Here is a 17,363-nt window from a genome sequence, read left to right on the forward strand (position 1 = left end):
ACAGTTAAAGACTTCTGGGTCCAATTATCAGACTTTGATTGTATTTGGACATAAAATGTCTCTCATTTTTCTTTAAAGATAGACTTTAAGATTACCTATAGGATTCCTGCGGGTAATATTGAAATACAGTAAATGCTTGACTTTTCTCTGCATGTTTTATGTCTCCTACTTGGTTAATTATGGGTAATTATTAGAAGGGATACTAATAATTAGGGGCTGGTGTGTAGGAGCCATAATTGAATGTATTGAATTTTGATGATCACTGGGTTTTTATTTGTTTGGTTGTTATGGGAGTCACGTGGGTGCTAGCGGTGACATAAATGGGCGTTGTCACTCTGTCATTCACGGGTTTTGATTTTGACAGAGAGGAGGGCTGGGTAGCCGTAGTTTTTGTTGACCGCTGCACTACATGTTTCGCTTCGTTATATTAGAGCCTGTGATGTTGTAAGAGTTTGAATCAGGAGCCGATGATACTACTCTGTAAACTCTCAAAGCACTTTAATTAAACGAGCAAACAATTCCATCTCTCGCATTATTGCGTAACTTTGACAGCGCGTCAGGCAAATAGGCAGGCTCCATCCCCGGCCTGTAGCGACTGTGGAAGTCGCTACAATGTTCTTTATTTATTTATCTGGTAAAAAGTCTCATTGACTTTAAAATGTCTTTTTCAAAAGAGATCTGGCCAAGACCAGAAGCTCCAGTTTTCTCTGCTTCTGTTTGCAGCAGAGCAAAAAGGACAGAGAGCAAGGGACGAGAGAAGACACGAGACAAAGACGTGAACGGGACCAAATACTAACCAAGACAACCTAAACAACAAATACTGAATAAATTCAAGAGCGTAAGCCCTTGAATTCTGATTTAATAAAGTAAATCAGAATACTTTATTAATCCTGAAGGATTAATAAAGTATTCTGATTCTGATAACTAGGAAACATAAGATACACAGAGAACAGAATAATGATTAAACAAGACTCAAAAAACCAAACACAAAACACTGGGTCAACGGCCCAGGTACCCTAACAGCCGAGGGAAAAGATGACCTCCTATTCACATCAGTATGGTATATTTTACTCCCATATCACTACTCAAAGATCATATTTTATTGTTGTAGGTTGTGGAGGTGACACACACACAAGCTGTAGTTCAACAATGACTTCATTCCTCTATTGACCTATAAAGAGTCTTGTTACATAAGATTAAAGCTGGAAACTGACACACATAAGCCCAAACACATTGTGTTATTGTGGACGTTGAAGTCACTGCATGTGTTTTTCATGAAGATTAAACTTTCCTGTGCTGTTGGTTCTTTGTTTAATTCTGTTGATTCTTACTTTTTTGTTCCTAAAGTTTAGTTTAAACTAAACCTAGTGTTCACATTTCCCCCTGTCTCGTGTAGTCAATTAGGATCAGCTGTGTCTTTGCCATTCCATGTCTCCCCCTGTGTGTATTTATACTATGTGTCCTCGTGTGCTCCTCGCCGGTTCATCTGTGTTTTTTCCTGCATCATTCTGTGTCGTCTCCCTGCATCTCCATTTTAGGTTTCAGTTCTGTGTTGTGTTAGTTTTTTCCAGTTTAGGTTTCACCTCCTGCTGGCCTCCTTCGCCCGTTCCTAGATGCCCCTGGTCTCATATCGCACTGGACTTCATCACTGGTCTCCCACCATCCTCAGGTAACAGTTATTCTGACCATCATCGATCGGTTCTCCAAAGCTGTGCATTTCATTGCTCTGCCTAAGCTCCCATCAGCTCTGAACACCAGCCAGATTCTTACACAGCATGTGTTCACGTTCTGGGTTTGGAGAGAGTTTTGCAAGGAACTAGGGGCTCAAGTCAGCTTACCATCCGGTTTCCATCTCAAACTAATGGGCAAATGGAACAGGCAAGCCACCTTGGCTTTCATACCTTGGCTCAGGCGATTAGAGGATCATCAGGGGGTCCTTTTGTCCCTCTGTGGGGGGATACTCCCACTAGTTTTAAATCTGGGACTCCCCACCATTTGATCTTAGAACTGAAGAAGCTTCTCGGATGAGAGGTGATGAGAGGTGAAAAGTCTTGTTGAGACTAGTAGTTAAACATATGCCATTTTATGACCAGTAGTCAATGTAGTAAATTAGCTTAACAGCTGTAGGCCATATATTATCCTTTAGTTCTAATGGTGTGCTATGTATGTAGTTTAGTCTCTATTATACTCTTGAATAAAAGAAACATAATCATTTGTAGTTCATTAGACAAAGTGTGCATTACTCTGTATCCTTGATCAGCTGTGAATGTCTGACACTGTTTTCTTGAGATGTTTTATTGCTGAATCATGTGAAGAAGGCTGTAAGAGGGAGACTAGGTGTCTGGGCAGAAGAGATAAAACCACATTCCTTACCCCCCTTCCTGCTTCACACAGAAAGACAGGGAGGCAAGGTCAGGAGCCAGGCTCGCTAAGAATTAGAAAAACATGTGAAGATGCAGCTTTTATGACAAAGAGGGGGGCTGTGACTAGCTATAAAAGTCTGTGAAAGTTGCTACCATTTTGAGACATGCTGTCGAACCTCTGCAGGCATCTCTCCCGTCCGGACGTTGTAATGCTCTGACTGTTGAATTGTATGGAAATAAATGATTGTTGATTGAGCATTTATACACCGAGTATTGTCCTTCCTTCAGCCCAAAGATTCAAAGAATTGGGAGATTTCAACAACTTGGTGCCGTGTGACCCGGATCTTTGGTGTGCTGAGGAAGTGGGGCGAGGCGAACGGAAGACCGGTCTAACAACAAAAAGGTAAGCACAGCCTGTTGTATTATACCAAATGTGCATATTGGGCTTTCCAAATTAATCTGTTCGCTGAGTCACATGTATTTTCACAGTAAATTTGTCGGTGTCTGGTTTTTGGCGCAAGATACTAACAACATAAGTTGAGGCTGAATTCCAGTGTGTTAAATAAACTGCTTCTACCGAGAAACTAATAAGACACTACGTTGAGCTAGTTGCAGCCACTTTACCTTCCACATTTAATTTTGTCTAATACTGGCTTCTGTAGCAATAATACGTTAGAATTTCTTCTGAAGACGCGGCCATTAGTTCAGTACATTGAAGTCGAGGTTTGTTTATTTTGTTTATGGTGTCAGTGACGTCCTGGCTTTTGCCGGCTATGAAATAGAAGTTGATTTAAGGAAAAGCAGATGCTGGCTTCACGGTGCAGTTGAACGCTGGCAACGCGAGAGCGAAACACGTCCGTAGGTTTGGTTTATGATACGGCCGTGTTCCGGTGGTGCGGCCGTGAAGTGCAGTAGTGGTTGGTGCTAGTTTTAGTACATTGGATAGAGGTTTGACGGTGGTTTGTGGCGTCAGTCGAGTTTTAAGGGCTGCGGTCATAATACAAAGTAAAATTTTAAGTACATAGAGCAAAACCTGGTTTATGATGTCAGGTATAACTTCGGGGATGCAAGCATCACTTTTATGATGCGACTTTGCCCCGTTGTGGCGGTCATAAGCGCAGAGAAAGGGGTATTTTGGTCTATGGTGCAGTGTGCTTTAAGAAGATCTAATAGTTGAGCTCAGAGGTTTCTGTGTAAAATTCCCGCTGAAGAAAAGTGTTGTGTGTGTGTGTGAAGGCGCGCTCTGAGTGAGAGTGTGTGCGAAGCTGCGAAGCGCGCTCTGGGTGCTGTCTTGTGGGTAAAGCACGCTCTAGGTGTTGTTTTGAGTGTGAGTGAGGCGCGCTCTGAGTGTTTTTTGTGTGAAGTGTGAAGCGTGAACACAGTGACAGTGACGGTTGATGTGTTTGATTAGGAGGACATTAGAGCAAAGACACATTTTAGGATCAAAGGTTGATGCCTAGTGTACCTGTGGAAATAATTTTGCCCTAGGAGTGGCGACCCTCCTGTTCGTGGACGCGCGGCCAGGACCGGCGGCGTCCGGGTGCCGAGGTGGTGACTTGGGGAGGTGAGGGCCCCCGCATAGCTACGGAATAACACTGGGACCGCAGCGTAATCGCGGGTTCACATTTATTCTGGACTAGAACAAGACACATTTTGCGAACAAAGGTTGAGTCTAGATTAGTTAAGAAATAAAAAGGTTAAAATTCCTCGTTTCAGTGGTTGAAATTGTTGTGTGCCTGTCCCCTGACGAGTGTGAAATTAGAATAAAGAGGGAATTTGGAGCCACATAGAGATAGACGGGCATAATTGGGTGTATTACTCTGTGGTGTAAACATTTAAAAAGTATTATAAAAAAAAAAAAAAGGAGAGAGAGGGTGAGAAGTGTGTGGTGGTGTGAATATGTCGGGTCTTAAATCTGACATAGAAAAAGGAGAAATGCAGGGTGAGTGGAAAACTGTTGATGAGCAGGTGAAGGAGTTGTTGCGGGCGCTGAGGGTCATGCGACCTGGCAGCGTGGGTGAGAAAAAATCAAAGGCTGCAGCTGTGGCAGCGAAAGTTAAAAAGTTGTGTGATAAGGAAGGAGTGAGAGGAGAAACAAGAGGTTCGTTGGCAAAATTGCTTCTGGGAATAGCACAGAAGCTCCAGGAAGAAGAGCAGGAGATTAGTACACAGTTAGAGGAGGCCTCTTTCTGGAGCAGGCGGAAACTCGGGAAAAAGTTGCAGGAAATTCAGGAGGAGAAAGCCCGTGTAACGAGGTGGGCTGTGACATGCCAGGGGGTGGAGCACTGGATGAGGGAGAGAAGGGAGGAGCCTGAGAAGCTGATGCTGCCGGCTTCTCCGGTGAAGTCATCGCTCACTGGTTTTCCCCCTCCCTATCAGGCCCCCGCCCCCCTTTACCCTGTGCTGAGGGTGGAGCAGGGCTGTCTCTCTGGTGAGAATGGCCAAGTTTTAGAAGTGACAGGAGGTTATGTGGATTGTGATATATCTAAAGAGCCCAAACGACCTACTCCAGCCCCGAAGAGTGAAAGAATAAAGCAAAGCTCCACTTTTGTTAATGAGGAGGGAGCTTGTGGCGGAGTGCAGTCACCGCCCATGAAACAGTCTCCCCAGCAGGTAGAGACTGAAGAAGAGCGGGCTGTGCGGCTGCTTGAAACAGCTATAATAACTCTAGAGCAGCGTCATCAAATTTCTGATGATGAGGCAGGTAGTGGAGTAGTTGTTGCACCACAGGTTGAGAAAGGTGAGGTGTGCGGGCCCGATGGGGACGCATACGAGGGCTGGTTATCCGGCACACTGGATGATAATACGCCAGTAAGTGTCTGGGAAAAGCAGAAATTAGATGCAGGGCCGGAGCTAGAGGGCCGGGGCCGGAGCTAGAGAAAAATCAGGAAGAGGCAGAGTAGTCAAGCCCAAACCTGCAAACAAACCACACCCCATGACGCGTCGGAGCCAGGATGATAGGGACACTTTGTCTCTGCCGGGGACATTCCCCCTGGTGGTGACCGCTGGGGGTCACATGAAATACAAACCATACGGGGTGGGAGATGTAACTGCATTGACTGAGTTATTACCTCCTATTACGGACGGAGGTGCGGGGTGGTTGAGAGAGTTTGACAGAGCAACAACAGGTGTTCAACTGGCCCTAGGTGATTTCAGAGCTGTGGTGGCCAGATGTGTCAAAGGCACAGCACTGGATGACATAGAAAAAATAGCAGGTACAGCATTGATGGTTGATAGCACCCCGTTCTGCCGTGTTGTGAATGAAATATCTCATGCATTACGTGAAAAATATCCCACTCCAAATGCTGCTAAGATTTTGAAGTTGTTGTGGAAGCCTGATCAAACTCCAAGGAAGTACATAGAACAGGCTAAAGCCACATGGGCCCTTAACACTGGCCAGCATCCTGGTAGAGAGGGGATGCAACAATTGTGGTTTAGAGACGCTGTGTTAAAAGGTGTGCCCGAAAGGGTCAGAGTGGCCATGACTGATAATCCCGACATGGAGGGGGCGGAGTCTCACGTGTGGGAGAAACATCTGGTGCATCGCCTGCAGACAGCTCATGTTGAGGTTATGGCTAAAACTGAGGAGACAGATAACATGAAAGAGCAATTGTTGAAATTACAGCTGGGTGAAATGAGGGGAAAGGCAAATGACAAGAAAAAGGATGAAAAAATAGCAAAAGTAATGGTAGCTCAAGGTTTCCAGCAAATGGGGACTGATGTTGATCCTAATGCATTGCCAGTAGACACACCGGGACCCGCGCGAGGCACAAATTGGGGTGGCCGTGGGGTCGGTAGAGGAAATTGGGGTTCACGTGGTGGTCAACGGGGAGGAGGCGGCGGCATGGGTAGACAAAGGGGTGCGCTTAGAGGTCCGTACGTGCCAGGTACTGTGTGTTTCAACTGTGGTCAGACTGGACATTGGGTTCGAGAGTGCCCAGAACCACCTCAGCAGTTCAATACCAACATGCCACGTTCGGCCAGAAGGGGGCGTGGACAATGGTCGGCCCCCAACTCACAGATGGCTCCTCCAGGCCAGTATTCAGTGGAATACTGGCAGCAGGGACAATACTGACACACCCCACAGAGAGGCCTGGGCATAGGGGGAGGGGCAGACCCCCTGGTGCCACTGAGGGTTCAAGGACGTAACCTGCCCTTTTTAGTGGACACAGGAGCGGCGTATTCCACCATTCGTACGGCTCCTGACGACATCCCACTCACAGACACAAAAATCAGTGTTATCGGCTTCTCTGGGGTACCTATGACCTTGCCAGTGACCGTCCCTATAAAGACGGAGTTAGGACGCCAGTCCTTAACACATTCATACATGATTTCATCACAAGTTCCAGTTAATCTGTTGGGCAGGGACCTGCTCATTAAGCTTGGAGCTACTATCATGTGTGGAGCTGATGGATTAACAGTGACTTTGAAAGATGGCACACAGCTGTCCTGTTTGCAATCAGGAATGAGAGGACAGTGGCTGTTATCTGAGGATTGTGAACGCACAGCGCAGATTTACTGGGCGCGACTGACCACATCAGATGGAATTCTGGCACAGTACCAACTCTGGCGTCCCTGGATAATGTCCATGTCGGTTTACTCACCCTTGCGTGACCCCTACCACGTGACCTTGTTTTACGATCGCGAGCGCACTGAGTGGTTTGAGGAATTGTTTAATGAGTGTTTAGATGAGACAACTTGGGAGCTTAACTCTCAGGACATTTATGTTGGTACAGCTGGAGTGGCAGCGTTTGTTCCACTCCCTGAAGATAAAATGAGTTGGTATAGAATGGGGGATGAAGCGGTTCCCCATGTGTCTTTGGCAGTGCACGAGGGTCATCAAGCAAAAGATTTAGGCCCCATGGTGAGAACAGCCACAAGGGCCACAGATTGGCAACAAACACAACTCACTGATGTCTCATACTCACCCAGTTGTAAAACATATCGAATTTCTGTGACTGCTACTGATCAGAGTGTGTTAGAACACAAACTTTTAAAGCGAACACATGGCAGGGAGAAATCTGATCATGAGGAAGCTGTTAAAGGCTTAACAGAACTCCCAGACACTCTGTGGTCTAAAGGTCCAACTGATGTGGGTTTAACATTTTGTTCACCCGTCACATTTGAGTTAAAGGATGACACCCCTATTTGGCGTTCACAATACAGACACAGCCCAGAGGCAGATAATGGGATTGCAGAAACTATTTCAGGGCTCCTGCAGGTGGGTGTGCTGGAGTCGTCTTCCTCTGCATGGAATACTCCGATCCTCCCAGTTGAAAAGTCAGGCACGGGCAAGTATCGCATGGCACATGACCTTAGGGCAATAAACGCTGTCCTTAAGACACAAACAGTACCTGTACCAAACCCGTACACAGCTCTGACTAATTTATCTCCAGATCAGCGGTGGTTCACATGCATAGATTTGGCAAATGCTTTCTTTTGTCTCCCTCTGCATCCATCCTTAAGAGATATTTTTTCATTTACTTACAGGGGCCAGCAGCTGCGTTACACACGGCTGCCGCAGGGTTTTGCCCTTTCACCTGGCATTTTCAATCAGGTACTTAAAAATGCTCTTTCTCCATGTGTATTACCTGAAGGATGCACACTGATCCAATATGTGGACGATTTGCTGATTGCCGCTAAAACAGCTGATGCTTGTTTTCAAGCGACAATGACTGTGCTTCGTCAGCTGGCTAAAACAGGCTTTAAAGTAAGTAGAGAAAAACTCCAACTTGTCAGAACTGAAGTTACATTTCTAGGTCGTGTGGTGGCGATGCAGACAGTGGGCATGTTGGCGTCCCAGAGGGAAACAATTATGTCACACCCCCAGCCACGTACAGTTAAAGAAATGTTGTCATTTCTTGGGCTCACAGGTTACAGTAGACACTACATTCCTGACTATGTGGGCAAAACCAAACCTTTGAGGGATTTGGTGAAAGAACACGGCATGAGAGATCTCACAGCTAATCTCAACTGGACCACTGAAGCTGAAATGCGGTTCATTGAATTAAAGCAGGCCCTGTCTCGTGCAGCAGATTTGGCAATCCCCGATTATAACTCTGATTTCTCAGTTGATGTTTCTGAAACAAATGGAGTAGTAAATGGTGTGTTGTTTCAGAAAAAAGGGGGAAAGAGACAAGTGCTGATGTATATCAGCATTGGCCTGGATAACACAGAAAAAAGACACCCCATGTGCACACAACATGCAGCAGGGGTAGCAAAAATAATTCAGAAAGTGGCTCACATTGTGAGAGGGCACCCACTGAAAGTGCTCACAACACACAGTGTGGTGGCCTATGTGAACTCACAGGTATTTACAATGACCCCACTGAGACAACAGAGACTGACTAAGATTCTGGAGTCTCCAAACTTGACCTTCACACATGAAGGGATTAACATGGCAGATCAAAGGGGGGGGGAACACCTCATGACTGTACACAAATAGTAGAGGTTGAAGAGAAAGTAAGGTCTGATTTGAGAGCAGAACCGGTGAGTGAGGCAGATGATTATTTTACAGATGGATGTTGTTTTAGAGATCCGAGTGAAGGATTGAAAACAGGCTATGCAGTGGTGAAAGGAGTTGGAGACCAGCTGCTGGTGGAGAAATCAGGAACATTAGAAGGGCCTCAGTCAGCACAGAGAGCAGAGCTTATTGCAGTGATAGAAGCTCTGAGATTAGGGAAAGGAAAAAGAGTTAACATTTATACTGACTCAGCATATGTTTTTGGAGCAGCACATGTGGAGCTGGGGCAATGGAGGAGGGCTGGATTCAGAACAGCCACAAATAAACCGATCAAACATGAGGAGGAAATGAGACAGCTGGAGGACGCTCTGAAAGAACCTCTGGAGGTCGCTATCATAAAGTGTAAAGGGCATGACGAGTCTGACACTTGGGTGGCGAAAGGAAACAGAGCAGCCGACGAGGAAGCAAAACGGGCGGCAGGCTATAAGGAAGGAAAACAAATGGTAAGTATGGGTATGGAATGGGGAGACCTGCCAGCCCAACAGCGAGAGGACATCGAAAAGGCGCAAGGAGGAGCCTCACCCGAGGAAAAGGCGGTGTGGCAGGAAAGAGGGGCCGTACAATCAGAAGGATTGTGGAGAGGGCCCGATGGGCGGCCAGTGCTCGCAGCAGAAGTGGCCCAGGAGAAAATCAAAGAAGCTCATGGGCTAGGTCATGTGGGAGTGGCCCAGATGGAAAGGGATTTGTGTCATTGGTGGCATCCCTACATGAAAAACCTGGTAAGGGAACATGTGAGAACCTGCCTGATTTGTGGACAATACAATCCGAAGCCCACCGTGAAACCAGAAATGGGTAAGTTTCCTTTGCCAGAAAGACCAGACCAGGAAATTGTGATTGATTACACTGACATGATAACCACTGTTCGAGGGTTTAGATATCTGTTGGTGTGTGTGGATGGTCTGACTGGCTGGCCAGAGGCGTGGCCAACGCGCAGAGAGGATAGTAAAACAGTGATCAAATGTCTGGTGAATTATTATGTCCCCTGGCATGGATTCCCAGAGAAGGTAAGATCAGATAATGGCACTCACTTTAAAAATCGAGATCTCGCTGAGGTGGAATGTATGTTGGGGTTGCAACATAGATATGGTACAGTTTACCATCCACAATCTCAGGGAAAAGTGGAAAGAATGAACCAAAATCTTAAAAACAAATTGGCAAAAATCTGTGCACAGACCAACTAGGTGTCTGGGCAGAAGAGATAAAACCACATTCCTTACCCCCCTTCCTGCTTCACACAGAAAGACAGGGAGGCAAGGTCAGGAGCCAGGCTCACTAAGAATTAGAAAAACATGTGAAGATGCAGCTTTTATGACAAAGAGGGGGGCTGTGACTAGCTATAAAAGTCTGTGAAAGTTGCTACCATTTTGAGACATGCTGTCGAACCTCTGCAGGCATCTCTCCCGTCCGGACGTTGTAATGCTCTGACTGTTGAATTGTATGGAAATAAATGATTGTTGATTGAGCATTTATACACCGAGTATTGTCCTTCCTTCAGCCCAAAGATTCAAAGAATTGGGAGATTTCAACAGTCTTCAAGCAACTTAAACAAGTCCAGACGCTTTTCTTTGCAAGCTGATTTGACTACGATGACCTGGATGACTGAGAACCTTCACAGACATAATAAACACAAAGTTTTTGTTCTATAACATTTTTCTATCATTGCTTTATTATGGATTAGGTGCAAGAGTTGTTAAAATGTATAATTAAATAATAGATGGATTCAATAGCAAACTGTGCCTCGTTCTCAGATGGACAGCAAGTGGAATGTGATAGATGAGATGAGGAGATGGAAGGAAGAAGAGAGGCAAAGAGTGATTCACAGGCAGAGCTTAGTTTATTTCCCAGTTTTGTTGCCTTTGGTCACGGCGCTTGGAACCATATCTTTGCGTTTTATTATTATCTCATAACACTTGTTTAATCAGCTACCCTCTCTCCTGTGGACTGTTTAATCTCTACAGTCTCAGATCAACACAGCCCTGCCCTCCAGCACTATCAGCAGCAAGAGCAGAAGCAACCCCCCAAACAGCAACATTGTACCCCATCAGGTAAAAAATGGGCTACGTTTGCTTTGCATTGTGCCCACCTGATGACAGTGATGTAGTGTGATGTGATTCCATATTAGATTCTTGATGAATGTGGGTTGTTGTTCTTCAGCCTGCTTCTATGTGCCCTTTTTAACTGTGAGCACCCGCCCCTTTAAACATCTCTGCACTGCCCTGACTAAATGTATATATAAACTGTCTCTATGGTTTACAGTCTGAGTCTGACAAGCTGTCAGCTGTTCATTTCTGCTATTTGAATTGTTAAAAGAAACAAACTATTCATTTAGCAGATTAACAAAAAGAATAGAGAGGCATCCAGTTATTGACATTTATATTATTTAGTTAAAGGTTTGAACAGAAAAACAATTAAACACAGAGCCTCTTCCTGCTTTCTGGAATGAATCGCAGCATGAAAACCCTTCCTCTTCTTCCTGCTCTCTAGCTCAGCACCTCCTGTCTGTCCATATCGTTCTGTGTTCCCTCCCCTTTAGATCTACATTATGAAGATGGGTGTAACCAACATGTGTTAGAGCTGGCAGGCCCCATTCACAGCAGCAACACTTGTTGTTCAGATCAGGTCAGACCAGTTTCTATAATAAGGAAGTGAAACTTACACAGTCACTGACACTGAGAGGAGAAATGGCGCAGAAAGGAGTTCAGCTGGACCGAGAAACCTTCTCTTGTTCGATCTGTTTGGATCTACTGAAGGATCCGGTGACTCTTCCCTGTGGACACAGCTACTGCATGAAGTGTATTGAAAGCTTCTGGGATGAAGAGGAAAAGAAGAAAATCTACAGCTGCCCTCAGTGCCGGAGGACTTTCACAGCGAGGCCTGTCCTGGAGAAAAACACCATGTTAGCAGTTTTAGTGGAGCAGCTGAAGAAGACTGGACTCCAAGCTGCTCCTGCTGATCACTGCTATGCTGGACCTGAAGATGTGGCCTGTGATGTCTGCACTGGAAGAAAAATGAAAGCCTTCAAGTCCTGTTTAGTCTGTCTGGCATCTTACTGTGAGAAACACCTTCAGCCTCATTATGATGTGGCTCCATTAAAGAAACACAAGCTGGTGGAGCCCTCCAAGAAGCTCCAGGAGAACATCTGCTCTCGTCATGATGAGGTGATGAAGATGTTCTGCCGTACTGATCAGCAGAGTATCTGTTATCTCTGCTCTGTGGATGAACATAAAGGCCACGACACAGTCTCAGCTGCAGCAGAAAGGACTGAGAGGCAGAGAGAGCTGGAGGTGAGTCGACAAAACATCCAGCAGAGAATCCAGGACAGAGAGAAAGATGTGAAGCTGCTTCAACAGGAGGTGGAGGCCATCAATCAGTCTGCTGATCAAACAGTGGAGCACAGTGAGAAGATCTTCACTGAGCTGATCCATCTCATCCAGAAAAGAAGCTCTGATGTGAAGCAGCAGATCAGATCCCAGCAGGAAACTGAAGTGAGTCGAGTCAAAGAGCTTCAGGAGAAGCTGGAGCAGGAGATCACTGAGCTGAAGAGGAAAGATGCTGAGCTGAAGCAGCTCTCACACACAGAGGATCACATCCAGTTTCTACACAACTACCCCTCACTGTCAGCACTCAGTGAGTCTACAGACTCATCCAGCATCAATATCCGTCCTCTGAGCTACTTTGAGGATGTGACAGCAGCTGTGTCAGAGGTCAGAGATAAACTACAGGACATTCTGAGAGAGGAACGGACAAACATCTCACTGACAGTCACTGAAGTGGATGTTTCACTGTCACAACCAGAGCCAAAGACCAGAGCTGGATTCTTAAAATATTCATGTGAAATCACACTGGATCCAAACACAGCACACAAACTGCTGTTATTATCAGAGGGGAACAGAAAAGCAACATTTATGAAACAACAACAGTCTTATTCTGATCATCCAGACAGATTCACTGGATGGCGTCAGGTCCTGAGTAGAGAGAGTCTGACTGGACGTTGTTACTGGGAGGTGGAGTGGAGAGGGGAAGGAGGTTATGTAGCAGTTGCATACAAGAATATCAGCAGAAAAGGATGGGGTAATGAATGTGCCTTTGGATGGAATGACAAATCTTGGTCATTAGATTGTAACAACAACATTTATACATTTCGGTACAACAACATTGAAACTCGTGTCTCAGGTCCTCGTTCCTCCAGAGTAGGAGTGTACCTGGATCACAGAGCAGGTATTTTGTCCTTCTACAGCGTCTCTGAAACCATGACTCTCCTCCACAGAGTCCAGACCACATTCACTCAGCCGCTCTATGCTGGACTGAGGCTTTACTGTAATTATGGAGACACTGCTGAGTTGATTAAAGTGAAATAGACTGAAGTCTTTCATATTGTTGTAAGTTTAAATCTGTATTTTAGTTCCCTTTTAGTTTCTCTCCATCATTATTGTGGTATTTATGTGCTGCACATAAATCAGATGTCAGTCAAACATTATGGGCAGTACCTCGACATCTTCAACATGTTGTCTTGATGTTTTTACGTTTTATAGGTGGAGCTCTTTCCTGTGTCTGTTCAGCCATGGAGACTATCAATGCTTATGGATATTTTTATTTGAAAAATTTCTCCACATGACAACATAAACTTCTCTATCTTCTAAATGTTTACTGAATATTTTTCTTAGGTATTTGTATGTTGTTGTTTCTCTTCACTGATCTTAACAGAGAAGTCTACAGACCTTCCTTTATCACACAGATTTTATTCTCATTTGTACATTTATAAAGAAAACAATTAATTACAGAGCAATAAGAAATTTTAAGAAAGTGCACTATATCATAATTTATAGTAAAGTGTATTAAAGCATCGTTAGTTAGTCACTTATTTAGTTTGGAGCTGTATCATCTGACACTGTAGAAACATTTCCTCCAGCTTCAGCACAGAATGTTAAAAACAGAACTATTAATGAGAACAAACAGTAGGAACACAGTATCAGCAAACATCATGGCTTAAAATGGAGAGTAAAAATCTAAAAAGAAATAAACAAATTAGTAAAAAGGATTTCCTGTTGACATGTTATTGGTCCTATCTTGTCTGCAGCACCTCCAGGATGCTTCTTATATGTTTCTGGTTATTTTTGCACCAATTTTAGTTTTTGTCAGTAGGAAGTTCAAGTTCAACTCAGTGTGTTTGTTTGTTTTTTTCAAACTGATGCCTGACCTTGAACACCAAACATCTGTCAATAAAGCAATGATATAAAATGCTTATATTAGTACTGAAAAACTGCATATCCACTTTACAAATATAAATAATGATATAAATCCACAGCTGAACTGGAGGAGCAGCTGATCTAGTTCACTCATGTGTTTCTGGACTAAGAGTTGGAGCAAATACCTTATGATTCAGTGATGTTTGTTTTTGTTAAATATTTTGTAGATCCAAGAGTGAGTTTGACTCATGATGATGATGTTCCGAATTAAACAAAGTTGGTCACAAATTCTTCAAAGCTGTTTATTAAGAATATATTCACTTGGACTCATGAGACAGGCTTGTGATCCAAGGGAGCCATCAACTGGACAATTACTGACATGACAACAAAAAAGCTAAGTACAGAGGGGGGAACAGAGGTGAAAATACTTGCTTTAAAGGATTGTAATGTTTCCTTTTAAAATAAGTCTCTAAGGTCAGACAAAGGGACAGAAACTCATAGCTTTCTACCAGCCCAATGACAAAACTATAAGTTGTTTTTTAACATCGACTTTTTCATCTATTTGGCAGTCACAGTGAAAAGTATAAACATTGGCACGCTTTGTCTTGTGATTCTGCTGTTCGTAAAAAATGACCATGCGCAAAGTACCAGACTTTAAGGCTTTGACTTGATGCCAATGGCCTGAGGAGGACAGTATTACCCTTGGACATGTGTAGTCTGCCGTCTACTCAATAGAAGAAGAAGAAGCGCGGAAATGGCACAACTGTCTTCAGTTTCTGGGAGAGTTTAACAATGAGAGACTGATGATGCAGAAGAAATCTCCGTGGTTAAAAACATTAAAAACAGTCGTCCAGGATGATGAGATCCGCCACTGGCTCAGACTGCTGTATATCAGCCGGAGACCCGAGATGAAGTCACGCAGCAGGTATGTAAAACTGTGATGTTCTCAATGAACTAACACAGGAACGATCTGAGCTCAGTCTGTAAGCTAACAGGCTAAAATCAGAGAGCAGCTAATCAAACAAGTGCGTCCGTTTTTTTTAAAGGTAAACTTTTAACAATAGACTTTCATGAGACACATCAAAACCAAACAGGGAGGGAAAGCTTCGGTTTTCTGCACTGTGCCACAGTTCGCTGTCTGCTTCGGTTCACGACGCCTCACTCCGGGGCTACAGACAGTTCTCTGCCGCCTGTGGTGCTCCTCACCTCCGTCTGCACCCACAGACTTCCCGAGGTGGAGGCAGGCCGGCAGGGACTTTGAGAGATGGGCTTTACTTTTAAAAAATACCCCTTAATCAGGGTCTAACTCACTAAAAGATGGCCACATGTCTCTCTCCAACTTAATCTCTTTCTTTTAAGTAATTGTTTTTCATTGAAATGAAATTAATTGTTCAATAAAATGATTACATTTATAATTGAATTAAAGTTAAATGAATCAAGGTGATTTTGACTTTGCTAGTTAACAGGAAGAGAAACAAACTTACACAGGATAAAATGAAATTTGGAGCCAGCAGAAAAAGTCAGATCACAGACAAACAGAAACATTCCTCTTTGGCTAAAATAAAATGCAGATTATTGCTCATCTGCAGTTTTAATCATGGTGAATAATTTATGATTCAGCCAAGTAAGATTCTTCTGTGTGGAGGTTTTTCCCCTGTCAAAAGGCATTGACCATTACCTTCATCTAAACATGGAATTTAAGTCATGTAGTTGCCGTTGTTTGTTTTTAAAGAGGTCATAATATTTTTGTGATGGTAGAAATTTATCTTCAAAGTAATAGTTATAAAGTGAATTAATAAGACTTTCCAACAAAGAGAGGGAGTCACATGGTGCTTCTGAAACATTTGTACAAACCTCTCTCACATATGTGAGCAACATGCTCACAGTGTACAGCCCTGCTGACTGAGGCTGCACCTTTACCTGTCTAATCTTTTTCTTTTTACTTTGTTCCTCAAGTCCCACATCAACATGAAGTGTAAGGAGGAGGAAGATCTGGCTGGCCAGCAGGTCTGGAAGCAGGAGAGGAACTTCAATCTGGACCAGGAGGACACAGATCCCCCACAGATCAAAGAGGAACAGGAGGAACTCTGCATCAGTCAAGAGGGAGAACAGCTTGTAGTGAAACACGAGGATGAAGGCATCGTCGTCTGGAGCGGGGAAGAGCGGCTCAGACAGCTGCATAACATCTGGAAACCTGAGAAAGATTTACAGACCAGCGGTAAAACTGTAATGGCTTTTCTGAAGTGTTAACATTAATATTAAACCTACAGTTTGTATCAGTCAGATCTATTTAATGTGTATTCGTGAAAACATGACAGGGAGTTTTAAATGGACTGGTTCTTATATAGCGCTTTTCTACTCAATCTTGAGCACTCAAAGCGCTTTACAAAACTTGTGCATTCACCCACTCACTCCCATTCGCACAAGCACATTTTTCTTAGTGCTTTCTACCAACATTCAGACACACATTCCACAGATCAAAGAGCAACTTGAGGCAACTTGGAGTTAGTATCTTGCCCAAGGATATTTGAAATGCAGACTAGGTGAAGCCGGGAATCGAACCGATCAGTAGATGATCTGCTCTACCGCCTGAGCTACAGCCACCCCCAATAGTGAAGATTATTTTGAAAAATATCAAGATGTAGATCAGTTTCGAGATCAACTCCAAAATAGATCATCAGTCAGTCAGTAATAAGTGAGTTCTTTTTTGTTTGAAAGGTTTTTTTTACTCTTAATGTTGCTGAAAAATGTCAGAACTCAAGTTCTCATTTGCATCAGAGTGCACAAATAACTTCATTTTTACACACTTTTAATTTCACCTGCAAATGTGAGCAACATGCCCTCATTACAGACTTTAACTAAAACTTTATCTTCTCAGAAGTGTTTTTCTATAATTACATTTTTTTTATTGTTCGTTTAGAAGCAATAGTGGAGAGACCGGCTGACTGCTGCAGAAGAAATCTGCTCTGAGGTTAACAGAACGTCTGATCGTCCAGTATGAGATCAACCTTCAGCAGAGACTGCTGGATATCAGCCGGAAACCCGAGATAAAGTTACGCATAACAGGTAAAACTGCGATGGTCTCAGTGGACTAACACAAGAATACAACTCATGTAGGACCTGATCAGAGCTCAGCTTGTAGGCTAACATACTGAAATCAGGGAGCGGCTAATCACACAAGTGCGTCTCTTTTTTACGGTAAACTTTTAGCATTAAACAAACCTTGAGACCGAGAGAAAGTGCCTTTATAGAAGATTTATTTAGAAGATTAAGATAAAGGAGGCAGGGAGG

The 17,363-nt window shown here is 44.0% G+C and overlaps 1 protein-coding gene across 4 annotated transcripts; it reads left to right on the forward strand.

The window, feature by feature from the left end:
- Nucleotides 1-2,074: 2,074 nt before the first annotated feature.
- LOC146647511 (tripartite motif-containing protein 16-like) lies at nucleotides 2,075-17,137 on the forward strand. Of its 4 annotated transcripts, none has more exons than XM_085389535.1 (5): nucleotides 2,075-2,766; nucleotides 10,845-10,931; nucleotides 11,420-14,997; nucleotides 16,029-16,290; nucleotides 16,993-17,137. In XM_085389535.1, the coding sequence occupies exon 3, from the start codon at nucleotides 11,568-11,570 to the stop codon at nucleotides 13,242-13,244; it is 1,677 nt and encodes a 558-aa protein (XP_085245661.1). In that variant the 5' UTR covers nucleotides 2,075-2,766; nucleotides 10,845-10,931; nucleotides 11,420-11,567; the 3' UTR covers nucleotides 13,245-14,997; nucleotides 16,029-16,290; nucleotides 16,993-17,137. The 4 variants fall into 4 exon arrangements, with proteins under 4 accessions (XP_085245661.1, XP_085245662.1, XP_085245663.1 ...); XM_085389537.1 differs by lacking the exon at nucleotides 2,075-2,766 and adding an exon at nucleotides 9,753-9,890 and having other exon boundaries at nucleotides 16,029-16,298; XM_085389534.1 differs by lacking the exon at nucleotides 2,075-2,766 and adding an exon at nucleotides 9,753-9,890.
- The last annotated feature ends 226 nt before the right edge of the window (nucleotides 17,138-17,363 follow it).

Source organism: Rhamphochromis longiceps, linkage group LG18, assembly GCF_057381845.1.
Source record: "Rhamphochromis longiceps isolate RC_006_pf linkage group LG18, R_longiceps_female_GT1.1, whole genome shotgun sequence".
Classification (NCBI taxonomy): Eukaryota; Metazoa; Chordata; class Actinopteri; order Cichliformes; family Cichlidae; genus Rhamphochromis; species Rhamphochromis longiceps.

Coding starts and splice junctions, on each gene's coding strand:
- LOC146647511 (XM_085389535.1), top strand. CDS start 11,568: ATGGCGCAGAAAGGAGTTCAGCTGGACCGAGAAACCTTCTCTTGTTCG.